General features: G+C 41.2%; 1 protein-coding gene across 4 annotated transcripts in view; it reads right to left on the bottom strand.

The window, feature by feature from the left end:
- The window catches only part of EPRS1 (glutamyl-prolyl-tRNA synthetase 1), a 151,055-nt gene that overhangs the window by 76,707 nt on the left and 47,439 nt on the right, over positions 1-26,909 (bottom strand). For 2 of the 4 annotated variants that reach the window (XM_073628361.1, XM_073628363.1), the window contains exons 7-13: positions 24,869-24,995; positions 20,833-21,025; positions 19,987-20,158; positions 19,566-19,799; positions 14,217-14,301; positions 12,154-12,213; positions 11,912-11,932 (exon numbers count right to left, since the gene is read on the bottom strand). In XM_073628361.1, the coding sequence (XP_073484462.1) occupies positions 11,912-11,932; positions 12,154-12,213; positions 14,217-14,301; positions 19,566-19,799; positions 19,987-20,158; positions 20,833-21,025; positions 24,869-24,995 (892 nt within the window). The remainder of the gene's footprint in view (positions 1-11,911; positions 11,933-12,153; positions 12,214-14,216; positions 14,302-19,565; positions 19,800-19,986; positions 20,159-20,832; positions 21,026-24,868; positions 24,996-26,909) is intronic. The other 2 variants (XM_073628362.1, XM_073628364.1) reach the window with 1 other exon arrangement.

The raw sequence follows: 26,909 nt of genomic DNA, 5'->3' as shown, positions 1-26,909 counted from the left end.
ATCGGAGGTCTTTTTGACCCCAGATCTCATATTTAAGAGGACCTGTCATGCTTTTTTTTCTATTACAAGGAGTGTTTACATTCCTTGTTTATAGGAATAAAAGTGACATTTTTTTTTAAAAGAACAGTGTAAAAAAAAATAAATAAAAAGGTAAAATAAATAAGAAAAAATAAATACAGCACGCCCAGTCCCACGAGCTCGCGTGCAGAAGCAACCGCATACGTGAGTAGCGCCCACATATGAAAACGGTGTTAAAACCACACGTGTGAGGTATCGCCGCAATTGCTAGAGCAAGAGCAATAATTCTAGCCCTAGACCTCCTCTGTAACTCAAAACATGCAACCTGTAGAATTTTTTAAATTTCGCCTATGGAGATTTGAGGGTAAAAGTTTGTCACATATTCCACGAGCGGGGCAATTTTGAAGCATGACATGTTGGGTATCAATTTACTCGGCGTAACATTATCTTTCACAATATAAAAAAGAATTGGGCTAACGTTACTGTTGTCTTATTTTTTAATTAAAAAAAAGTGTATTTTTTCCAAAAAAAGTGCGCTTGTAAGACCGCTGCGCAAATACAGTGTGACAGAAAGTATTGCAACGACCGCCATTTTATTCTCTAGGGTAGTGATGGCGAACCTTGGCACCTCAGATGTTTTGGAACTACATTTCCCATGATGCTCAACTACATTACAGAGTGCATGAGCATCATGGGAAACGTAGTTCCAAAACATATGGGGTGCCAAGGTTCTCCATCACTGCTCTAGGGTGTTAGAAAAAAAAATGCAATGTTTGGGGGTTCTAGGTAATTTTCTAGCAAAAAAAAAACTGTTTTTAACTTGTAAACAACAAATCTCAGAAAGAGGCTCGGTCCTTAAGTGGTTAATAGTACCCCACACAATTTGAAAAGGCAGCTCGTTGCAAATGCACCATGAAATTTATTTCAGACTGCGTTTTAAAAAAGGAGCAGGAACCTTTTTCCTACCTGAAACACAGGCACAGCAGCTCATTCAAACGAATGAATCGCAGAGCTGCTTAAGTGTGGCATAGGCCACACATCCAGGCTGTTCTATTAGGTTAATATCCACTGCTTCTGAGCATTGATATTGGCCCATCACTGTAATGGCTGGCATGATTAACCAAAAGCAAGAGTTATGGGGTGGAAGGGAGATCTCCCCAGAGTGGTTCAATGATATTGAGGTCAGGAGACTCAGATGGCCACTTCAGAACCTTCACTTTATTCTGCTGTAGCCAATGATAGGTCGACTTGGCCTTGTGTTTTGGATCATTGTCATGTTGGAATGTCTAAGTACGTCCCATACGCAGCTTCCTGGCTGATGAATGCAAATGTTCCTCCAGTATTTTTTGATAACATACTGCATTCATTTTGCCATCAATTTTGACCAAATTTCCTGTGCCTTTGTAGCTCACACATCCCCAAAACATCAGTGATCCGCCTCCGTGTTTCACAGTAGGAATGGTGTACCTTTCATCATAGGCCTTGTTGACTCCTCTCCAAATGTAGCGTTTATGGTTGTGGCCAAAAAGCTCAATTTTGGTCTCATCACTCCAAATGACTTTGTGCCAGATGGGATCTCCCATCCTGGGCGGGCGTCATGACGTCCTGAGCTTCCCGGCACTTCCCTACCTGCCACGTCACAGAGGAGCCGATGCGCGTGCCCGGCAGCCGTGATGACCGCCGGGCACTTGCGATCACTCATTACAGAGCAGAACCATGGATCTGTGTTCATATGGGTACAGTGTTGCATGACCACACAATTGTCATTCAAAATGTTACAGCGCTGAAAACTGAAAATTGGCCTGGGCAGGAAGGGGGTGAAAATGCCCTGTATTGAAGTGGTTAATATACATTCAAGTGTGTGCAAAGTTTTATTTATTTTTTTAACCTTCACTTTCTGTTCTGGAGGCGCAACAGAAAGTGAGACGAAACCTCTCCACATGTATTTCCCATCACATTCTATCTCCGTGAAAATATTCACCAGGACAAATAGAGAGGGGAAATCTCCCCAGCTGGGTCACAAAGAGAAAAATGGAGCATGTTACATGTTAAGCCGGCCATACATGGATCGGTTCAGTAAGGATGGGCCAAATTTCAATCCACGTATGGGCTAGCTGGTTGTACACAAGTCGATCTATCAATCAACTTGCGGACAAACCAGCCTGTCTGGTTTTTCATGTTCAATCAGTACCTCTGGCTATAAGCTGGCAATACTGGTCATTGTATTATGTCGGCAAGGACGACTTCCTTCCAATTAAAACACAAGAGCTCTGTGGGACCGATTCTCCCTTCAGCAAAGATTGTGTTGACGGGGGAATTGGCACTTTTTTCTTGCAACCCATGGCCAGCCCTACACCAAAAATACAGGTATAATATGCTCCTAAAGGTGAACCTATCCTTTAACCTGAAATCAAAGTTGAGAAATGGACTGGTGTCAGGTGATAGGTGAGCAAACTGTCAGTAATTGTATCTCAATTCTATTTTTTCACTGCTCAAGAACAAAATGTCTTTAGATGTAGCTAGCTTGGGGATTTAACGCTTAAAAAAAAAAAAAAAATAAAATAAATAAAAATAGGATTTCTTTCAGTTGCTCTGCTCACTAAAATCTTTTGAAGTCAAACTGGTACCGAATAGGACTGACGATGACGATGATGACCTATTTAAGGCAATCCATTGGGGATTCCTAAAAATGTTCAGAACCCACACATTATAGAAATCTTTTTCATTGTTTTGTGCTGCAGAGCTACAAGTCCCACTATTCTTAGCATACAGCTGGCAGACAGAACTGTGATTGGTTTGTTGAACACGATACAGTGTTTAGTATAGAAAAAAAAAAAAAAATGAAGAAACGGTACAAGTCTACAGAACTGTGATCTTATGAAAGCAGGGATAGCGTGAGGTTATCTACATTACTAATAAATACACAGCTAGAATCAAGACCAGTTAATGTCATTTTCAAGAGGACATTGCTTTGAAGGGAGGCACAAACACAGGGAGAAAGCTGCATGCTAGACAGATAAAAACAAAGAAAAAAAAATTGCTTAAACAAGCAAATGTTAGACTGCAAATCTGCAAGACCAACGCGAGTCCAGGGGCTGGCTGGACTGAATGCTAGAACCATGGAAAAGGAGCTGTCATCTATAATTCTTATATATACACGTTTTACATCCCCGATCAGCAATCTGCCGTGTATATAAAGTGACTGTACAAGTAACACAACTAAAGAGTTGCTACTGTTGCTTTAGATTGTATTGATATATGAGGCTACAGTTTTATGGTTGGTTAAACTTCAAAAGCCTAAAATTAGCAACCTAAATCTCTAAAGTGAGGCTCTTGAAAGTTTTCCCTACATAGCTTAGTAACACTGTCAGTGGGCCCATTCAGGGCAAAGTGACGGTGCCTCTTAAGCGCCAACTCCATGAACAAAGTATACTCGCCAATACGTGCTTCTTCATTGCCTTCCTGCTGCAGAAGTACAATCTAGATACTTTTTATGGTCAGATAGTGTTGGAGCTTACCTGAGAGCATGAGGTCACTTCCCCAGCATGGGACAGCGTTCAACCTAATGATTGGCCACCTAGGCCGGAGCACTGCCACGTAGGGGAGATCAAATGTTCTCCAAACCCAGAAGCTCCTGCAAGGGTTCCAACTATGCAAGAAAGCAGCAAGGGAACGTGGATGGCTGAATATATCTTGCTGGTAGAATGAGTGATCACAAAGCACTGTCACTTTGACCTGAATGGGAAAACTAACAGCCAAACTTTTTGTTCCAGTAACAATGGTCACTAGGACAAAACAGAAATGGTTCCTTTCCCCAGTAGGGACACAAATACCAATAAAACCCCAATCCCTACTATATTTTCATAAGTAACAGTTTTGGCTTTAGATATACTTTAAAGTGAAACGTTATATCATTTGAATCATCGAAAGAGTTGGAGAGACAGCTTGCATCTGTTTTTAGAGACCACATAGTCAAAAACAGAAACCAACTTATGTGGAGAATCCGTATATTTTTTTTTTTTTTTTTAAACAAAGTTAGGGAGAATTTCCCCCAGTTTTCCATGTTGGAGATTGGCCCTTATCAAAAAAGATTTTTGCTGTATTTAGATCAAGGGTCGCCCTGACATTATCCTATGCCTGCCAGCCAGTCCCTGAACAGAACACAATCACAGGGTCCTAGATACCAGGGTTTCGCTCATTTTATTAATATTTAATGAAATCAGCCTTTAAAAGGAAACACCAGCTCATTCAGAAATGGATATAAAATATATAATTGCTATGCAAGCTATTTTGTCACTTAATGACATAAGAAATTACCTTTTCACTCCAATCGGCAGCCATTCATGACTGCCAAAAGATGGTATTTTGGCATTTCTCATTACCCAGAATCCTCCTCTCCTGCTTCTGTATATGTCTGTCTGTCTATCTCAGAAGTGTACGCAGAGCTCAAACTAAAGTAATCTCTTCTGTGATGTCCTCAGGTTTACTGAACTAAAACCCTAAAGTGCGGAACTCGGAAAAAAAAAAAAACACACTTTTCCTTTTTCCCTAAAGGACATTCTGTCTCTTCTACTCGTGGCAGGTTGTCCTTATTGCTGCTGCAAATAGCACGGATTTACAGACCGTGGTTTAGTGCAGTCGTTCTTAAAGCCTTGACTGCAGCGATGACTCCGCCCCAGAAGGCAGATCTAGGGTAGCCTAGGATCAGGGGAAAAGGGGTTGAAAGGAAGAGATGTGGAGAGGACAGCTCCTTTTAGAAGGTAAATACTGAAGCAAAAGCTGATACTTAATTTTTTTTTTTTTTTCTTTTTTGCTTGAGTTCTGCTTCAAGCAAATTAACCATTCCAAACTATTTGACTAGAAGGCCCATTTCAGATGGGGCCAACTCTGTCAGGTGGATTCACCTGCTCACCGCTGAGCAGATGAATGACAGGTCCATTTCCAATCCGCTTTGCAGAGTGGACAGAGACACAGCCCGCTGTTCTCTATGGGGCAATCCAATTCACCGGACAGATGGGGAACAGATCCTGATCTGTCTGTTTTTAGCGGACAGGATCAGATATAGAGAGCAATGGATGGTTCGATCGGGTTCGCCTGAAAAACTGACAGGCGGGTTTGATCGGTCCGTCAGTGTGAAAGGGCCCCAAGGCCTCACGAGGCGTTTAACTCTCCTAGAAGCCAGCAGCGTTTTTACAGAAAAAAAATGCCCGATGCTTGTAAAAGTGTCTAAAGCTTTTACAAGCATCATTATTCTAGCTATTGAAACGAATTAATGTTCAAGCACTAAGTGCACCTAGCGTTTAGGCACATTGAGCAGCTGTAAAAGTGTCCAGTGTGAATGAGAGCCAAGTCAATGGCCTTCTTAAGAGCATTCATCACAAAAGGTGCCTGACTTGGTAAGAAAAAAAAAGTGCTTCCTTGAACTTGGTTACACTTCATTGCTCCGTCATCAACTTCGCTGCTCTGTTCTAAACCTGAATTCCTAAAGTGAAGTATCAACCATTTCATATTTTATTTCCAATGAGAGCACAGTTATCGGTCCTGAAGACACTCTCTCTCTCAGCAAGGGGGTTGTCAGGTCTCAAATCTATGGAAGGACATATAAAATATAAACAAAATGACAGATTCACTTGAAGCCTTGGCGAGATACCTGCACAGCGTGCTGCACATCGGCAGGCATGCACTGTTTCCTGACAACACTCAGAACGATCATGTAATTATAATAGACAGGCCCCATCTGCTTATTTACTTTAATAAATTTCAACACCTAGAGAACAGAAGCAGGCAAGGAACTGCAATTCAGTTTGTCAAACCCCTTTTTGTTTTGTTCTCAAAAAAGCTGTGAGTTTCCCTTTAAAGTCTATGGCACATGCTAATTTAGGAACGCTACACATGCTACGGATCCAACCAAATTATTACAAAATATTGTGGGAGAGGAGTAAACTAACAGATTTCACTGTAAGCAGGATGCATTCACTGCATTTTAAGTGCTAAATGAAAAATTCGAGTAATTGCTTCAAAGTAAATTTTCTTAAGCTTTATTTATAAGGATTTGTTGTGCTGTAACTTCATAGTCATGTTCAAATACAGCAAATTGGAACTCTCTCTAGTGGTCAGCGGTATGTCAGACAGCACATACAACCTACTTGCAACCTACTTGTCAAATGGCTAGTATGAGAAAATCAGTAACAGTGTAAAGCAAGTAAAGAGTGCATGGTTATCCTAGACCATACGTATCAAGAATGTGGCCCACGTCTAGTTTTGCAGCCGGAACGTGGAGGGACTCCTCTTGCCCTCCCACTCCTCGCTGTCACTTATAAACATAGAAACTTTCTGTGTTCACAAGGGACAGCTTTGCGCTCAGCAGCTCCTGGATGTAAGAGATCCCTGCATGAACTTACGGTGAGGACAGGTCTCCAGAGAGTGATCGAATGATCTCCCTGCAAGGAGAGGCAAAGCCGCCTAACCCAGGGGGTAGAACCATGCCAGGTAGGAGAGAGTAGAGATGTGAGGAAGCTTTGGGTTTGTGGGGTTCTCGGAGTTGGGCAACCAGACTGCTCATGTGGTCCGTGATGAAGTTGAGTTTGACACCCCTGTCCTAGACCATGGGCAAAAAGCAAAAGGTAACTGGACCTCCCATAGTCGTTCTGTGGCCCACCTCTTTCAGCTCCCCTCATGTTCATGTTGGCCAATGAGGTTTACCCATCACAGTTTGTAATGAGAGGAGCAGGAAGTAGCTGGCCACATTTGGCTCTGGTTGCTTTTTGTTCTATAGAGAATCTGCAGGATTATTAATGGACGGGTACACTCTGGAATTTAACAGATCCTCCATTTAGGCAGAGGTAGGTGCCCTGAATGATCATTCCATTGCTGGATTATTCTTAAAATCTGGTCCACAGGTACACTTCAAAGAAATCAAAGCAACAAGTTTGCCTAAAGTGTTTGTACACCCTGTACAACCACTTTTACCTACTGGTAAGCCTATATTAAGGTATAGAGATATTTACAATAAAGCCGAGCGCCGATGTCTACGGCGCATGCGCACTTTAGAAAGGGCAGGTCGTGCCATTTCTAAAGGGGGTCATGCCGTGATTGACGGCTCCCGCGTGCATGCGCGGGAGTGACGCCACGTGGCTCCGGACAGTCACAGAGCCGGAGTTCGCGGCCCCGAAAGGAAGAGGGGTGAAGATGGACACTCACTGCTAGTGGGGACAGCGGTGACATTGCAGGCTTCGGTTTCAGATAAGTGACATATAATGGGCTTCTATGCGATGCATAGTAGCCCATTATGCTTTACCTTTGCAGGGAAATAAAGAGAAAGTTAAACCCATCAGGGTTTACTTCCTCTTTAATGTCCCCTCCCCAACAGCACCTACCACTTCCCCGCTGCTCTGTTCAGCCGGCAGAATGAGAGAAACACGTGGAAATCGTCACGCACCAGAGCTGTTACATGGGGAGCATCTATAGTTCTGCGTAAGCCACGACTTGAGCACCTCATACAATGCTATTGAAAAAGTATTCACACCCCTTGAAATTTTCCATATTTTGTCATGATACAACCAAAAACGCAAATGTATTTTATTGGGATTTTATGTGATAGACCAACACAAAGTGGCACATAATTGTGAAGTGGAAGGAAAATGATAAATGATAAATGGATTTAAACGTTTCTTACAAATAAGTATCTGAAAAGTTTTCTGTGCATTTGTATTCAGCCCCCCATGTCAATTCTTTGTAGGTCTCTACCAGCTTTGCACATCTAGAGAGTGAAGTTTTTGCCCATTTTTCTTTGCAAAATAGCTCACGCTCTGTCAGGTTGGATGGAGACCGTTTGTGAACAGCAATTTTCAAGTCTTAAATAGCTAAAGTATCAACACATAATGGTAATGTGGATACACATATGATACTCAGTGCCACGTCCTGATATAATTGCATAGAGAGTAATAAGTTGGGCTTTGGACTTTCTGGGCACAATAAACACTAAATATAATTGTATTAAAAATATGATTTATTGAAAATTGTTAAAAAAGCCAGAATAAAAAGGTCAGATCCAGAAATCAGTTCATAGCAGTACAATTACAGTTATGCACTCCATACATAGCTCTAAAACAGATATATTTCATCACTATGCGGCCGCCCAGCGCCACGCCCAGCGCCACGCCCCCCCACGAGGGCGTTAAGCGCAGTTGGGTATCACTGGTTTCTCAGGATACCTTAGGTTGCAACCACTCTCTCCCTGTCTGACGCGTTGGCGGTTTCTATGCCGACGCTGTGTGCTGGGACATGCGCGGTAGGCACCCGGCGGCCGGCTCGGATGACGTCACATCGGCCTCTCCGATTGGTGACTACGAGCGGGGCGTGTGTACAAGAGACGCCAGCAACGTCTCTCTATCCACGCTCTATACTGCCAGTCGCTCTTTACCCGAGCGGCTGGGTGGACACCATTCCTAGCCACAGGTGTCTGTCTTGAATCACTAACAGGTATGTGACTGCACAGCAGAAGATACTTGCTCTAGCTTGGTTAGACTATATATCACAATATGTTGTCTTTACACTTTTCCTTTTGTTCACTACTATCTCTCTTTCTGGAATCGTCTGTTCAGTGCTACAGCCAAACGATTTGGATACCGACAAATCCTTTAACACCACATACAGGTGAGGCTTATCAGAAGCTTGACATATCGTTTTTCCGCTTTTTGGCCGTTATAACAGTCCGGTTGGCTACACTTTGTACTGGATCTTTTCAGCAATAAATTGCTGAATGCAAAGACATATAGTGAAGACACAAAAGTCTTTTTATCCTAGCTGTTCATAGATGCTTTCTACTCTATTAACATGATAATGGTAAGTGAAGTGTATCTTCTTTACATCGATAGTTAATTAACTATATACCTAGCATCTAGATGCTTTATTTTTTCCCCTTCTAATGCCAGTAAAACATAGATACTAGATGGGAACAGGTTGTTATAAGGCCCTCTTAACTGGTCTTTTGTGTATACAAAAATACCGGTAATTGTCTAGTCCGTGAGTTATAATTAGTAATGTTATAATCAGAAAATCACTGAGACTATATATATTTTCTATTTTTTAGACATATATATGGTCATATATTTGGAATGGGATTTCCATACTAGCCCATAATTATTTTTCCACAGTAGTTCATTATTACTCCATTGACCTCCTGTGAATCGGTTCATATACATTTGATACTCCTGTATCTACACTTTTTTTCTACCTTCCTTCCCATCCCTCTTTCTCTCCCTTCTTTTCCCCTTTACCCCCCCCGGCCCCGCCTTCCCCCTCTAAATTCTCTACTGGCAGTCACATGTTTTTTCCCCAAACAAACCTATGAGCTATCATATATATTATTATCATGTTACATACGTCCCCATAGTGTTTGAATGCTACCTAGGCTTTGTGGGACCGGCACCATCTAATGGGTCCCGATGGCAACGATATCAAATTCGCAATACTTTTACTATCTGATTATAGCCTTACACCAGTTCGTTTACTAAAGTTATATTTATTGGATGCTTTGTATATTTCAGTAATCTGTTCTGTGCTCCTGAAGAAGCGCTTTGGCGTGCAACATGTTGAGCAAGCTATAGACATCGATTGGTATTATTGCATAGCTCTTAATTTATTACAATACAACTACATGGATTAAGGATTGGTATTTCCAACTTCTGTATGATTTATCTCTGTTTTAGAGCTATGTATGGAGTGCATAACTGTAATTGTACTGCTATGAACTGATTTTGGATCTGTCCTTTTTATTCTTGCTTTTTTAACAAATGTCAATAAATCATATTTTTAATACAATTATATTTAGTGCTTATTGTGCCCAGAAAGTCCAAAGCCCAACTTATTACTCTCTATGCAATTTTCAAGTCTTGCCACAGATTCTCAACTGGATTTAGGTCTGGACTTTGACTGGGCCATTCTAACACATGAATATGCTTTGATCTAAACCATTCCATTGCAGCTCTGGCTGTATGTTTAGGGTCGTTGTCCTGCTGGAAGGTGGACCTCTGCGCACCAGTCTCAAATCTTTTGCAGACTCTAACAGGTTTTCTTCTAAGAATGCCCTGTATTTGGCTCCATCCATCTTCCCATCAACTCTAAACAGCTTCCCTGTCCCTGCTAAAGAAAAGCATCCCCACAACACGATGCTGCCACCACCATTTTTCACGGTGGGGATGGTGTGTTCAGGGTGATGTGCAGTGTTAGTTTTCCACCACACATAGCATTTTGTTTTTAGGCCAAAAAGTTCAATTTTGGTCTCATCTGACCAGAGCACCTTCTTCCATGTTTGCTGTGTCCCCCACATGGCTTCTCGCAAATTGCAAATGGGACTTCTTATGGCTTTCTTTCAACAATGGCTTTCTTCTTGCCCCTCTTCCATAAAGGCCAGATTTGTGGAGTGCACAACTAATAGTTGTCCTGTGGACAGATTCTCCCACCTGAGCTGTGGATCTCTGCAGCTCCTCCAGAGTTACCAAGGTCCTCTTGTCGGCTTCTCTGGTTAATGCTCTCCTTTCCCGGCCTGTTAGTTTAGGTGGACGGCCATGTCTTGGTAGGTTTGCAGTGGTGCCATACTCTTCCCATTTTCGGATGATGGATTGAACAGTGTTCCGTGAGATGATCAAAGCTTGGGATGTGTTTTTATAACCTAACCCTGCTTTAAATTTCTCCACAACTTTATCCCTGACCTGTCTGGTGTGTTCCTTGGTCTTCGTGATGCTGCTTGTTCACTAAGGTTCTCTAACAAACTTCTGAGGGTATCACAGAACAGCTGTATTTATACTGAGATTAAATTACACACAGGTGGACTCTATTTACTAAGTAGGTGACTTCTGAAGGTAATTGGTTCCACTAGATTTTAGTTAGGGGTATCAGAGTAAAGGGGGCTGAATACAAATGCACACCACACTTTTCAGATATTTATTCGGAAAAAAAAAAAACACGCGAAAACCATTTACAATTTTCCTTCCACTTCACAATTATGTGACACTTTGTGTTGGTCGATCTATCACATAAAATCCCAATAAAATACATTTATGTTTTTAATTGTAACATGACAGAAGGTGGAAAATATCAAGGAGTATGAATACTTTTTTAAGGTACTGTATTTTATGCAGCGTGTTTTTTTCTGACCACCAGCAGCTGAACAGAGCGAGAGAGGAATAAAGCAAAGGGTTCCCATGGAGGCAAACGTTAAAAAGAAACCTGTTGCTTTGCTCTGCATGGGTACTTTAAAGATATCAATACTCAATATACAGATGACCACTAGAGAAAATTTAGAAATTTGTATATGAAAATGCAATAACCAAAGCATCGATCCCCAGACAAAAATAAAAAACTGTCCCTTCTCATAAGCATAGCAATTACTCAAAATGTGTAATTTCTAGACCCATACTAAAAATGTATTGTAATTCAAAAATTATCTCTCTCAAGTAACAATTTATTTTCTATAATCTAGCTTCAATACATATTGGTATTCTGTTCTTACAATGTAAGTAGACACTAAAGCTAAACTGACATGACAATCCAGCCATACCAAGCAAGCCTTTCTTTGGCTGAAAAGCAGAAATGCCTTGGGGTAGCTACAGAACAGAACACCAATCACATGTCTGTGGCACTATGACATAAAGGTCAGTACAAGCAAAGTATGACCTGATCCTCCCTATACAGCAGTGAATGCACCTTGCAAAGCACACAATGTTTTCTAAAGCTACAGCTGCGAGTCAGTTAGGCAAGGATGCAATGTGATTGTGTTATTTGCATCGCAAAATTAAAATGTAAGCAATGTTGGCTTACAGAACTGTAAGCTATATGCCAAACAAAATGCAATGGGAAAGGAAAAACTAATAGGAGCAATGAGTAGTAATACCTTCTTACAGATAGCTCGCAGCTTGAAAGCAGAGAAATGAAATGCAGAGTTTTCAGATCAATTTCACGTCAAGTTCCCTTCCCACAAGTCAACGTTTGGTTGGGGCGAGTTAACATTAACACAGGGGCTAAGGGACCAACAAGCCTGCAGGACATACTACAATGCACTGCAGACTACTGGATCAGTTACACGGGGCACACTATACATTCCACCCTAAAACATATAGTGTCGTTGATTCTTACCTTCTTATTGAAAGCCCAGATTTTGTCCCATTCCATGTTCACAACAGACCTAGAAGATCCCTAAAATATAACAGAAGAAAACAAGATGAAAATTTGTTCCAGATGTTCCAGTGAGCAGCTCACAGTAAAGGGTTTTCAAATTATCATTCCACAAATTCATAATTCACAAAGCGAACACATCAGGATAAGTATCTTAAAGAGTAACTCCACATTTGTTGAGAAAAAAAAAACATTCCCCTCTGGGTGAAATATGTACATTAGAAGGATTTTAAACTTTGTTGCAGATTCCTACCATTTTGTTATTCTGAAGAGATCACTGTGTGTTTAAATGTGTCCATGTGGTAAGTGAATCTAATGGGAGTGTTTTCATAATTATCAGTCAGTTGCTGCTGCACCTGCAGGACTCTAATACGACATGATTTTCTATTAGGAGTATCTCACCAAAAATGACATTTTTGTTGCAGGAGATGCCTGATATTTGACTTGCGTCTCAATGCAGGTTTCAGGGAAAACCAGTGAGCCAATCACAGAAGCAGGTAATGTTTATGGGGGGTATTCTGTGTACAAAACATCTCCAGGTAGCCATATTGCATTGCACATTAAAGAATATTACAAAGACGCAGATTGAAAAGGAAAGGTCATATTTAAAAACATTCAATTACAATATGACTTCAGTCGCAATTGTATATGCCATATCATTTTTTTTGCTATTTATTTTTTCCCTATAAAAGTGGAGTTGCCCTTTAACCACTTCAATACTGGGCACTTTCACCCCCTTCCTGCCCAGGCCAATTTTTAGCTTTTAGCGCTGTCATGCAACACTGTACCCACACTGAATTTTTATCATTTTTTCCCCCACAAATAAAGCTTTCTTCTGGTGGTATTTGATCACCACTGGAGTTTTAATTTTTTGCGCTACAAATAATAAAAAAAAAAAAAAAAGACCGAAAATTTTGAAAGAAACCACTTCCTGGTTACAATGTGATCAGCTGTGATTGGACACAGCTGATCACATGGTAAAGAGCCTACGTCATAAGCTCTTTACCTGGATCGGAGATGCTGTGCATCAGACTGACACACCACGGATCGCTGTGCATCCACGATAGCGGTTCATCCTGCTGGACGTCATAGGACGTCCAGTCAGGATAATACAACCCCTTTCTGGCCGTCATTTTGCTATATGGCGGGAGGAAAGTGGTTAGGGTGTTACTAGGGGCAAAATCAAAATTATACAGATAATGCAGCCTGTCACTAGCCATAGGGGCTCGTTTACAACAGATGCATTTTTTAACTGCAGTTTAAGCGTACAGACAGGAAATATTCATGTATTTCAATGAGCCTAGTTTACACCTTTGTCAAGCTTTCATTTAAAATAAAAATAGAGCTGCATTTTTATGCATGTAAACGTACTGAAGAGCATGTGAAAGCACCACAAACGCATGTAAATGTGCACATGTAGAAATGCACACTGAATGAGGGGATTGTGATTAAAACATTTTTTTACCTGTTGATATAAAATAAATTATAAAAGGGACTTGGGACTTGAATTTCCTAACATAAATTTGATACCAGAAAAAAAGTTTAAATATCACTTTCAGAAAACTGGCCCTGTTCGAGGACCCCCCCCCCCCAAATCCTCCAGCACCAGCCGCCACTGACCACAAGCGACTTTCTCAGCTAGGGTTGGGCTCCTATCCCTCTTTTCTTTTGCGGAAAGGGGGCCAGGGCTGACATAAGGTTGAGATCTGTTGGTTTCATTCTATAACCTCTACATAGCAGAATTTTCAATGGTGGAGAAGATACTTGCTTGTGTTGTATAGCATTGTATTACAGATGGTTATGTAATCCTTGGATACCGCAATGTTTCCACTTTGTTCGCTATACCTTTCTATGTTAGAACGTATCAGGAGATAAAATTTGTATTTCTCCCATGCCATATGTTTGCACAATGGCTTTTGTACTTCTTTGAAATACTTAATAAAAATCATTGGAAAAGAAATATTACTTTCAGGTAAATGTCAATTGCTGTTTCTCCACCCAAAATAGAAGTATTTTGTACCAACCTGGGCAGCAATGAACTGCTTCAACCCCTCTACAGTCATGCCCCTTCGTAAAACTCCTCGTACAGTTGGAAATCTGGGATCATCCCTGAAAAATAAATTGGTATATTAAAGCTGAACTCCAGGCAAACAGCTAGATAAACAGATGAAATGCATACAAGGGAGCAATTTTACCTGCCAAATGATCTGAATTTCTGTCTATGCAGTCCTGAGATATACACAGCCCTACCACACAGCACATCCCTGTCTGGCAAAGTAAGGGTACTTTATCTTTCACCACTGCAGTTTACCTTTATTTACAGGTCTCCTCCGCACCCTGCGACAGGATACGGACAGTGAAAAGAGAAGTAGCACACCGATGAACTCATCTCTACATTACTACATGCTTATGCTTTCTATTAGCATTCTCCTTGCATTGCACAGTTTAGCTGGTTCAGTGGGGACTGGATGAATTTCGATCGGTGTGGCTATCCCTTTTTGACAGAAGTCAATCGACTTCTCCTAAATGTTGGAAAACTTTTCTCAATCAGCGGCTGCAGACACTAATCAGTGTATTATGACAGCGGGAGAGGCTGTCAGAATACAGTGTCCCGGGGGGGAATTTCATCCACGTACCTCGCTTGTAAATCTGCTTTTTTTATCCATTCAGCTCGCTGGATGAACAAAAAACAAAAAAAACAAAAAAACAAAACAAAAAAAAAAAACAAAACAAAAAAAAAAACATTTATGGCCAGCTTAAGTTCTGTTTCTTTGATTTAATACAGTTGTGCTCATAAGTTTACATGCCCTGGCAGAATTTATGATTTCCTGGCCATTTTTCAGAGAATATGAATGATAACACAAAAACTTTTCTTTCACTCATGGTTAGTATTTGACTGAAGCCATTTATTATCAACCAACTCTGTTTACTCTTTTTAAATCATAATCACAACAGAAACTACCCAAATGACCATGATCAAAAGTTTACATACCCCAGTTCTTAATACCGTGTATTGCCCCCTTTAGCATCAATGACGGCCTGAATTCTTTTGTGGTATTTGTGGATGAGGCTCTTTATCTTCTCATATGGTAAAGCTGCCCATTCCTCTTGACAAAAAGCCTCCAATTCCTGTAAATTCTTGGGCTGTCTTGCATGAACTGCACATTTGAGATCTCCCCAATGTGGCTCAATGATATTGAGGTCAGGAGACTGAGAAGGCCACTCCAGAACCTTCACTTTATTCTGCTGTAGCCAATGACAGAGCGACTTGGCCTTGTGTTTTGGCTCATTGTCATGTTGGAATGTCCAAGTACGTCCCATGTGCAGCTTCCTGTCTAATGAATGCAAATGTTCCTCCAGTATTTTTTGATAACATACTGCATTCATCTTGCCATCAATTTTGACCAAATTTGCTGTGCCTTTGTAGCTCACATATCCCCAAAACATCAGCGATCCACCTCCGTGTTTCACAGTAGGAATGGTGTACCTTTCATCATAGGCCTTGTTGACTCCTCTACAAATGTAGTGTTTTGGTTGTGGCCAAAAAGCAAAATTTTGGTCTCATCACTCCAAATGACTTTGTGCCAGAAGATTTGAAGCTTGTCTCTGTGCTATATGGCGTATTGTAAGCGGGATACTTTGTGGCATTTGCGCAACAATGGCTTTCTTCTGGCGACTCGAACATGCGGCCCATCTTTCTTCAAGTGCCTCCTTATTACGCATCTTGAAACATCCACACCACATGTTTTCAGAGAGACCTGTATTTCACCTGAAGTTATTTGTGGGTTTTTCTTTGCATCCCAAACAATTTTCCTGGCAGTTGTGGCTGAAATTTTAGTTGGTCTACCTGACCGTGGTTTGGTTTCAACAGAACCCATTTTTCACTTCTTGATTACAGTTTGAACACTGCTGATTGGCATTCTCAATTCCTTGGCTATCTTTTTATATCCCTTTCCTGTTTTATACAGTTCAACTACCTTTTCCCACAGATCTTTTGACAATTCTTTTGCTTTCCCCTTGACTCAGAATCCAGAAACGTCAGTGCAACACTGGATGAAAGATGCAAGGGTCTGTTAGGAGTCCAGACCTTTTATACACACACACACACACACTAATTACAAGCAAACAGATCACAGGTGAGGATGGTTACCTTTAATAGCCATTCAAACCCCTTTGTGCCAACTTGTGTGCATGTTATCAGGCCAAAATCACCAGGGTATGTAAACTTTTGGGGGTGAAGAAAGGAAGCGCCACCTGAGTGCAGTATTAATATGAACGTTTTAATGACACATAAAAAATAACACTTACAAGAAGGACATAATTAAAAGGCTCATCTGTGAGTAGGCAGTCTGTGTGTGTTCCTCGAGCTCCAGTCTGGAAGGTGCATCAGCGATGTAGGGCTGCAGGTGGAAGCTGTTTAGCTGGTTGTTCTTCCTGTGGCCATCAGAGAGAAGCTGGGACCGGCGTGGAGCGCACGGAGGATGTGTGTGACGTTAGGGGTCATCCAACGGCTTCCGGGTACACTCCAGGGGGAGGGCTAACAGCGAGGGAGGGTTCTGGAACTGAATAGGCTAGGCTAGGCTACGCGCTCAGAGCTGCTCCTTCAATAGGCCTGAGGGGGCTCCCCTTTTGCATACCACAGAGCCAGCTCTCTGAGGACAGCAGCCGCCTCTTAGATCAACCACCCCACCAGCCAGCTTTACATATCCTGTACTGTCAGAGACTTAATTAACCCCTGGACTGCCACTACTATGGCCATGAACTAAATGCCTGGCAAACCTAATATACCCTCATTATTGTATGCATTTTTCTGTATATGCGCTTACAGTTATCACCTTTTTCTGTATGTAAACTTTTGATCAGGGTCATTTGGGTATTTTCTGTTATCATTATGATTTAAAAGGGGTAAACACAGTTGATAATAAATGGTTTCAGCCAAACACTAACCATGAGTCAAAGAAAACTTTTTTTGCTATCATTCATATTCTCTGAAAAATGGCCAAGAAATCATAAAATTCTGCCAGGGTATGTAAACTTATGAGCACAATTGTATCTGCCTTTAAAATAACCTATAACAAATAGAACCATGCATAAAAGTTATAAATATATTTCCTACAGAAGTAGGGATTCATGCTACTTTGTTTTCCCATCTATAGACACACTAGAAGTCGGATTCTAGGATGTTTATACCTTGTCTGCTTTTATATTTCATGCAGAGAAAATAAAAAAATATTCCAGCCTAAACATAACTTTTTCTGTGTGGTCTCTAAAAAATCCTCAGTGGTCTGAGAATTCCAGGTCATGTGTTAAATGTCTAAAAATGACTAAATAAGCTGTGTAGACAATGCAACAAATTGTACAAAAATCAATTTGTTAGTCTCCCTTTAGGACAAAAGAAGGGCTGAGGATACTTTATTTCAAGAGACCAGTACTGTTTTCTTTTACAGTGCATCATACAGAACAGCACAGGACTGGAAAGGGGACTCTAAAAATAAAGTGTGCTTTTTTATTTAACTAGTTGTTGCCACGCACTATATAGCTTTACTGCTACACAATATATATATATATATATATATATATACATATATATATATATATATATATATATACACACACATATATATATATATATATATATATATATATATATACACACACACACACACATATATACATACATACACAGGCATATATACACACACACACAGTGGAACCTCGGCTTGCAAGTAGCGTGGTTAACGAGCGTTTCGCAAACCGAGCACTTAAGATTTTTAGAAATACACTCTGTTTGCGAGTGTCGTCTCGCAAACCAAGCAGGATTTAGGCCAAAAGCAGTGTGCAGTACCGCTTTTAACCTGAGGTGGGGGGTGCCGGAGCTGAGCCGAAAGTCGACGATCGTCGGCGTTCGGAAATGCACAGAAAAGCCCGAGGACAGTTCGGCTGACCTTGGCTAACCTCGAAAAGGCTTGTGAACAGAGTCTTTCCGAGGTTTGCCGAGGTGAGCTGAAGTGTCCCTCAGGCCTTTTCAGCTGTTTCCGAGGCTCTCCAGCGCCCCCCGCTTTTTGGCCGCATGCAGTATTGCATCCCACTGAAGTCAATGCGGAACGTATTATTTTCGTTTTCATTGACTTCAATGGGAAAACTCGCTTTGATATGCGAGTACATTGGATTTTGAGTATACTCCTGGAACAGATTATGCTCGTAATCCGAGGTTCCACTGTAGGTGTGTGTGTGTGTGTGTGTATATATATATATATATATATATATATATATATATATATATATATATATATATATATATATATATATATATATATATATATATATATATGCTCCTCCGGGTAGGGCTACGCACCGGTTGTGCTGTGATTAGTCACAGCACAAGCCGATCAGTGGGTGCCAGCCGATGAATGACTGCCGGCCAAAGGAGGAACGTCTGCCCCCGCTGATCGGCGAGGAGGAAGAAAGGACAGAGCTCTGTCCTGACAACAGGGATGTGCTGGTTTTTGTTTCCCTGCAAAGAATAAAAAAAAAAAAAAAAAAGAGCACATCCCTTAGTGAAAGCACCTCACAGTAAAAACAAACACTGGCTAGGCACACATTTAACCCTTTGATTGACCTAGATGTTTAACTACTTCCCAGCCAGTGTCATTAGTACAATCACAGTGTATATTTTTTTTTAGCACTGTATTAGTGTCACTGGTTCCCAAAAAGTGTCAAAAGTGTCAGATTGTCCACCATGCTATTACAGTCCCGCTATAAAAGTCACTAGTATAAAAAAATAAATCAATAAATAAATAAAAATTCAATAGTTTGTAGACTGTAAACTTTTGCGTAAACCAATCAATATGCTTATTAGGATTTTTACCATAAATATGTAGCAGAATACATTTTTTGCATTGGATATGTTTTATAGCAGAAAGTGAAAAAGTGTGTTTTTTTACATTTTCGGTCTTCTTTTGTTTATAGCGCAACCCAGAGGTGATCAAATACCACCAAAAGAAAGCTCTATTTGTGGGGGAAAAAATGATATAAATTTAGTTTGGGTACAGCGTTACATGACCACGCAATTGTCAGTTAAAATAACGCAGTGCCGTATAGCAAAAAATAGCCTAGTCATGAAGGAGGGTACATCTTCTGGAGGTCAAGTGGTTAAAAGACTATGGTGTCACAATATGCAGCTATTCTAGATGTAAACAGTGCTTAGCAAATAAGTTTTGATGTATCCTGATTCTGGCTGAATTTGGGATTTCAATTATTGCTACAAATTACAGCCTAGGGATTATTTGTTGAGGAGGTTTTCCTGTCCGAATCAGTAATCACCAAAATGTAGCCAAACATGAACCAGTAGCATACTTGGACTTTACACATACCAGCCATCCACAAGGCCTTCATTGACAAACCACGTGAGTTTTCTCTTGGACAGCACAGTGTTATTAAGGTTCAGACGACTATATTCCCAGATGTAGGGCTTTCGGATCCCCAAAGCATTGATGATCCAGTAAAACTGTTCATCCCGATCATGATATTCAGTTGTACGCAGAGCATGTGTCACTCCTTCTACACTGTCCACTATGGGGCAGGCGAAGTCGTAGGTGGGATAGACACTAGAAAGGAAAAGCAAAGTGCATGTTGCACGTCAGGCTGAGTAATAAAGAGAAAACACACAGACTAAACTTGTAGACTTCTATTTACTAAAATGGCATTTTATAGCAGAGAAGGAAGAACTTAATTATAGAATTAGAAGTGTATTTTGTTATAAAAGCAGCCAACCAGTAGTCATGCTGCACTTACTTGTACTTGTTTCCTGTCCGTGGGTGTGGCTGGGTCTTGCAGCGGAACAGGGTGGGGTCCCGCATACAGCCATTGTTGGAATTCATGTCAATCTTAGCCCGAAGACAGCAGGTTTGCCCAAACTCTGTGCCCTTCTTCATTTCTTCCCACATCTGCCAGTTCTTCTCCACCGCTGGAAAGGGAAAAATAGAATTGTAAAAGAAGAAAAATGTGATACTCCACAGCAAAGCTTAGGGAACGCTGATGTGCTGTAAACATGCAGACATGGGGGTAAGCATCCTCAATGTTCACAGAAGCCAGAAAGTCTCATTGGTCTCCAGATTTGCTGGATTCCACGTGGAATTTCTGGACATGAATGAAGACATTCAGAGCTTTGAGATCCAAGATGGGGCTGTGGGTTTGGGAATGGTGAACAGGTTGGCCAGAACCAGGGCAATGACACTTTAGTCCAGAACACCAGAGGGGGTTCAATGGAAATCTGCTAATTTATGCGATGACACCGGAAGGTTTTAAGGTGAGAAACCGAGGAGGGGGCAGGAAGTAAAGCTCCAGTTTATAGCTATGGGATACCATCTCCTGCACTAAAGTGAGATGTAAGCTGTTCAAGCATCCACAAAAGGTTAACAAGCGTCCCCCCGCTCTACAAAGCAGGGATGCACCTTCATGCCAAGAATGGCTATTTGACCGATTTTGAGTGCCAGACCTTGCAGATGGACTAGGAGTGAAGTAAGAGGGGGGGTAAGAAAAGATGTATTAATGAATGTAATGCTGCATTAATTGCTGTCTTTTATATCTGCCTGGAGTTCCAATTTCAAGTGTTCACATGACCCATAATGCATGGCTTACAGTTAGTTCTGTGCTTGGACTCCGTCCTCTGTTCACGCTCCGCTTTCATCTGTTCAGGGGGAGTGTCATCCACATAAGCCTTCCCCTCATTTATAAGCTTCTCTGCATATTGGATGATCTTCTCAAAGTGGTCAGAGGTGTATGTGAACTGGTCAGGCTTGATCTGCAGCATGGAGACATCTTCCAGGATAACCTAAACAAAAAATAATAGCTTCACCAGTTATAAAAATATAAATCCTTATGTCTGCAGTATCCACTCATATTTTCTTTATTAGTTTTGACAAGAGTGTTCAAGCCAAGATTTGGCTGACAAATTGTCCTTGAAGCAGAATATTACTGTGATGACCACACAGAAAGCTAGGGGAAAATAAACCAGCATCTCACAAGTCCTCAAATTTTATTCTTATACAGTCATAGTGTGTTATTCATGGATTCTAACTCGTCATCTCCAAGGCTGCATTCACACTGTGGGGTGCGCTGTCATTCATTTTTAATGGCATGCCAAAACAAATGTACTTGACACGGCAAAGTGTGTTATTTTGGTTTGTACCTGTTTAGGGCCCATTACAAAGAAATGGGTTGATTATCGGAAGTGGACACACCTAAAAAACACTAAAAATGTTTTCACAAGTGTGAATGGGCCCAGCAGCCAGCCTGTGCTCACTCAGCGAATCTTATATACTGACCTGTCGAGTACCCAAATTGTGTGACCCTACCACTGATGTACTATAAATAGTGGAAGGAAGGGGTATTAAAAGCCATCCAGAGCACTATCAAGAGAGGGGAGTGTAACTGTCAGTTCAAAGAAGATGCCTTTCTTCTTTTTTTTTTTTTAAAGGATTGATTTGCATAGGTAACCTACTTCTTTAGACTAAACCTACCTCAAAACTAGCTCTAATTTTTGGCAAGACCCTGGTTTGGTGATGCTCTGCAACAGTAGCTAAGTTAGTTGCTGGAAGCACAACGTCCCTGTTTCTTAATCTGTACAGCAGCTTCATTAGCTTCTTTTAAAGGAAACAAAAGCTGAAGTTTAAGGAGATCATGGCTGGTGGAAGGGGCCAGCAGGCGGATGTACATGACCTCCTGAAATCCTCACAGCACCCTGTCTCAGTACTCCTCTCAAAAGCCATCAGCCCTGATGAACCAGTAGGGTGGGTCTTGGGAGGAGTTATGAATATATCAAAATGCCTTAAAGATGAACTCCAGGAATTCAGCTACTTTGTAAAAAGGGAAGGCATACCATGAGTTAAGTCCAACAAGGTGCATGCCACCTACTGGACGTATCTCTTTAATTTATATTTAACACATCTATGGGGCTGCCAGAAGATAGCTTCTGGAGTACCTATGCTGGAATTTCTGGTCTCAGCTCCTTCAAGTGCAGAGTCAATGCAGCTGCTATTATGTGAACTCATTTACAAACTACAAAGACTTCTGTGAACGGGCAGCAGAGTGGAGGGGCAGGTATACAGTGAGGGGAAAAAAAGTATCTGATCCCTTGCTGATTTTGTACGTTTGCCCACTGACAAAGAAATGATTAGTCTATAATTATAATGGTAGGTTTATTTTAACAGGGAGAGACAGAATAACAACTAAAAAAATCCAGAAAAACGCATTTCAAAAAGGTTATAAATTGATTTGCATTTTAATAAGTAAAATAAAGTATTTGACCCCGCAAAACGTGACTTAGTACTTGGCGGCAAAACCCTTGTTGGCAATCGCAGAGGTCAGATGTTTCTTGTAGTTGGCCTCCAGGTTTGCACACATCTCAGGAGGGATTTTGTCCCACTCCTCTTTGCAGATCCTCTCCAAGTCATTAAGGTTTCGAGGCTGACGTATAGTAACTCGTACCTTCAGCTCCCTCCACATAATTTCTTTGGGATTAAGGTCTGGAGACTGGCTGGGCCACTCCAGGACCTTAATGTGCTGCTTCTTGAGCCACTCCTTTGTTGCCTTGGCCGTATGTTTTGGGTTATTGTCATGCTGGAATACCCATCCACGATCCATTTTCAATGCCCTGGATGAGGGAAGGAGATTCTCACCCAAGATTTGATGGTACATGGCCCCATCCATCGTCCCTTTGATGCAGTGCAGTGGTCCTGTCCCCTTAGGAGAAAAACACCCCCAAAGCATAAGGTTTCCACCTCCATGTTGGACGATGGAGAGGGTGTTCTTGGGGTCAAAGGCAGCATTCCTCCTCCTTCAAACATGGCGAGTTGAGTTGATGCCAAAGAACTCAATTTTAGTCTCATTTAAGCACAACAACACTTTCACTTAGTTCTCTGAATCATTCAGATGTTCATTAGCAAACTTCAGACGAGTCTGTACATGTGCTTTCTTGAGCAGGGGGACCTTGCGGGAGCTGAATGATTTCTGTCCTTCATGGCGTAGCGGGTTACCAATTGTTTTTCCTAGTGATTATGGTCCCAGTTGCCTTGAGATTATTCACAAGATTCTCCCATGTAGTTCTGGGCCTGATTCCTCACTGTCCTCATGATCATTAAAACTCCACAAGGTGAGATCTTGCATTGAGACCCAGACCGAGGGAAATTGACAGTTTTTTTGTGTTTTTTCCATTTGTGAATAATCTGTTGTCACCCTCTCACAAAGCTGCTTGGTGATGATCTTGTAGCCCATTCCAGCCTTGTGTAGGTCTACAATCTTGTCCCTGACATCCTTGGACAGCTTTTTGGTCTTGGCCATGGTGGAGAGATTGGAATCTGATTGATTGATTGCTTCTGTGGACAGGTATCTTTTATACAGGTAAAAAGCTGAGATTAGGAGCACTCCCTTTAAGAGTGCTCCTAATCTCAACTCGTTACCTGTATAGAGGACACCTGGGAGCCAGAAATCTTGCTGATTGATAGGGGATCAAATACTAATTTCACTCATTAAAATGCAAATCAATTTATAACTTTCTTGAAATGCATTCTTCTGGATATTTTTGTTCTTATTCTGTCTCTCACTGTTAAAATAAACCTACCAATAAATTATAGACTGATCATTTCTTTTTCAGTGGGCAAACGTACAGAATCAGCAGGGGATCAAATACTTTTTCCCCTCACTGTAGCTGCTGTGTGTGCTTATCTCCCCTTACAGCCCAAGTGTATCCTCTGGGAGCGCTATAAACCTGTCAGAATAGAGATAAATACAGGAGGTTACCTTCACCTCCTTGGACTTATCTTGTAGTATGCCTGTACATTGATCAAAGTTTATGAATTCCCGGAACTCAGCTTTATTTGGTGGATGTCACTCTGGAGGAATAGGAGTTCCTAGACAGGCTACATTTGCATGCAGACCACCCTAGGTAACACCCATATGTGATGATTAGTCTCCATGACTGGAAGAACTGAAAAACCCTGAAAGAAAGGGGTGGGCCAAGACCAATGAGGTTGGGGTGGAAAGAGCCTGACCGGGCTTTTAGCAAACCTTTGTGTATTCCAGTGTGCTGTGCCACATGTCTATTGACAAGGTGTGTTGGTGTGCTATTCAAAATGACTATCAACACACTGCAACAATGCACGTAACATGCATTACTGCAACAAAATAGTCGGAATAGGCCCTTGGGTATTTACATAGGTGGCCTCAACTAAGGTTATTTAAGCAATACACAAGAATAGTGCAAACATAAGTAAAGCAAATCACTTTTACATGGCTGCAGCACCTCACTGGAGCAGGATCTTGTATGAATCCTGCTAATAAATATACAAAACAAAGATAACAGGGTGCCACTATCTAAGTGTAGATGTATAAAAATAACAAATAAAAACATGCATGAATGCACTTACTGGGGTAAAATGACAATCTGCATTTAAAACAGTCCAGGTTCTGTAAGTACTCCCATAGTAAAATAGTCATCAGCTGGTAATGCAGGGAGAGTCGGTTAAGTGCAGAAGAGTTCATCAGGGAAGCACCCGAGCATCGCAGAGTTAAAATAAATCTACACTTAGATGGTGGTACACCTCTCCTATTTGGCTTCAAATTTGGTGGTGGGGGGGCTATTTAAGTATAACTTCACCAACATGACCATTTACGTTACCTTTTCAAAGTCTTCCTTCTCTTTCTCTGGGTTGGTGTCATCAAACCGCATAATGAGTTTCCCCTTGAAGTTCACCTGATAATGCTGGTTGAGAAGAGCAGCCTTGGCATGTCCAATGTGCAGATACCTGAGAAAATAATGAGAAAACTTATAAAAGATTCTTACACTTTAAAGTGATATTAAACACTCAGTTTTAAGGGACTTTCAGCAGCTAATTTAAATCACAGAGTATGCAGATACTACATCTTTTATCCCTTGCCTATGTTCCAGTTTTAGCTGGTGCTATGACCGCTGCCCCAGGTTTCCTGTTTCATGGTGACTCCTTTCTCTTGCAGCATCCTATGGGAGTTAGCCTTGCATTCAGGGACTTGGAGGTGCGTCTTACCCTATAACTACATCAATAGGAACACACAGCCCCATGGCAAGGCGCTCCCTTGCTTCCCCCTTTTCCTCCTACAAGCTAACAGACTGACTGGAGACTGCACTGTACGCTCTCAATGCTTTTCTGTAAAGACTGGATGTTCAGGGAAGCAGAACTGTGAGAGAGTAGGAGCTAGCAGCATTGAAACCTGTAAACTACAAATGCTGGATTAGGAGTTAACAATTCGTTTACTGGGGAAGGTTTATTTTATTGTGCTCAATGTGCTTTTGAATTTCTTCAAATTGCTTGTGAGTTGCTTTGATCTAGATTGTCATTGCTCAGAGAATAGTTTTGAGCAGCATTTGTATTCATATTGACTTGGTATGGGAAGAAAGAGAAGCGGCTCCTAAGTAAACCACCAAAACTCATGTGCCCAGGCTTCAAAGATTAACTGCACTTTTGTTGAGAAAAAAAAAATAATCCCCTCTGGGTGATCAATGTACTTTGCAAGGATTTTAACAACCTTTGCTACAGATACCTATCCCTTTTCTACTCTGAAGCAATAACTCCTTGTTAGATTATGTCTTGTGCAGTCTGGTTTTGAATAGGAGCGACCAAGTCATTATAAAGCAGCTGATGCACTTGCAGGGTTCTGATGAGAAAAGTTGCAGTGTCTGAATCCCTCTGGAAGTACTTACCCTTAGGCTGCATTCACACTTAAGCGCTTTGAATCCCAGGCAGATTTGCACTGATGTTTGAATGACAAATCGTGCTACTCGCATTTGAGATGCCATTCATTTGCATTACACCTCAAATTACGCCGCGGGCCTGCCGGGATTGTCACGTGATAAATCACGCTGCAATCGTGGCAACACGCATCGCAGGAAGCTGGTCGCCCAAAAAATAAGTTCCTGAACTTTTTTTGGGTGACTTGCTTCCTGCGATGAGTGTTGCTGCGATTGTAGCGCGATTTATCGTGCGACAATTGCGGCAGACCCACGTTGCGATTTGAGGTGTCATTCAAATGAAGGTGGGGCTTCGAGCGAGCTTTGCCATAGACTTCTATGGAGGCTTTGAAGCACCACTAAAGCTACATAGGTATAATTTTTGAAGCAAAGCAAAAGCAAATTGTAAACAGGACTGTAAGCTAACCATTTTATTTAGTGACAGGAGCATTGACTAGCGTTCAGAGAGCTTTAACAAAGCCTGTCCGAAGCCTTGTTTTGAAGCAAGTGTAAACTAGCCGTTAATGTGTGTTGAAGCCGAAGCAAGTGTAAATGAGCCCTTAGTGCAGGGTTCTTCAGCCAAGCAGAAAAAAACATTTTTTGGAGGTGTTCAGTACACCCACTGTGTATTTATATTAACATTAAATTACAAGATGATTTGTGTAGCATTTGTATAAGCTATTTTTTTTGTTACATATTTTCCCACAAAAATTATTATTATTAAAAATTATAAAATTATTATTATTGCCATCTATGTCTTTCTGTCCCATCGACAATGGCACCATCCATGAATTGTTGTCTTAGGGATAGAAAATCAAAGAAAATTTCCTCGGTGGGTTCACAGACAAAAGTGAAAACCTGACATGCATATTGCACTTGGCCCCGCTCTATGCACAACTAAAAAAAAGATATTGCTTGGAGTTAGGCTTCAAAGACAGTGCTGCAGAGCTCACTC

The sequence above is a fragment of the Aquarana catesbeiana genome, linkage group LG04, assembly GCF_042186555.1.
Source record: "Aquarana catesbeiana isolate 2022-GZ linkage group LG04, ASM4218655v1, whole genome shotgun sequence".
Lineage (NCBI taxonomy): Eukaryota > Metazoa > Chordata > Amphibia > Anura > Ranidae > Aquarana > Aquarana catesbeiana.
Note: the sequence above shows the minus strand (reverse complement) of the source record. Positions and strands in the feature narration are given on the sequence as shown.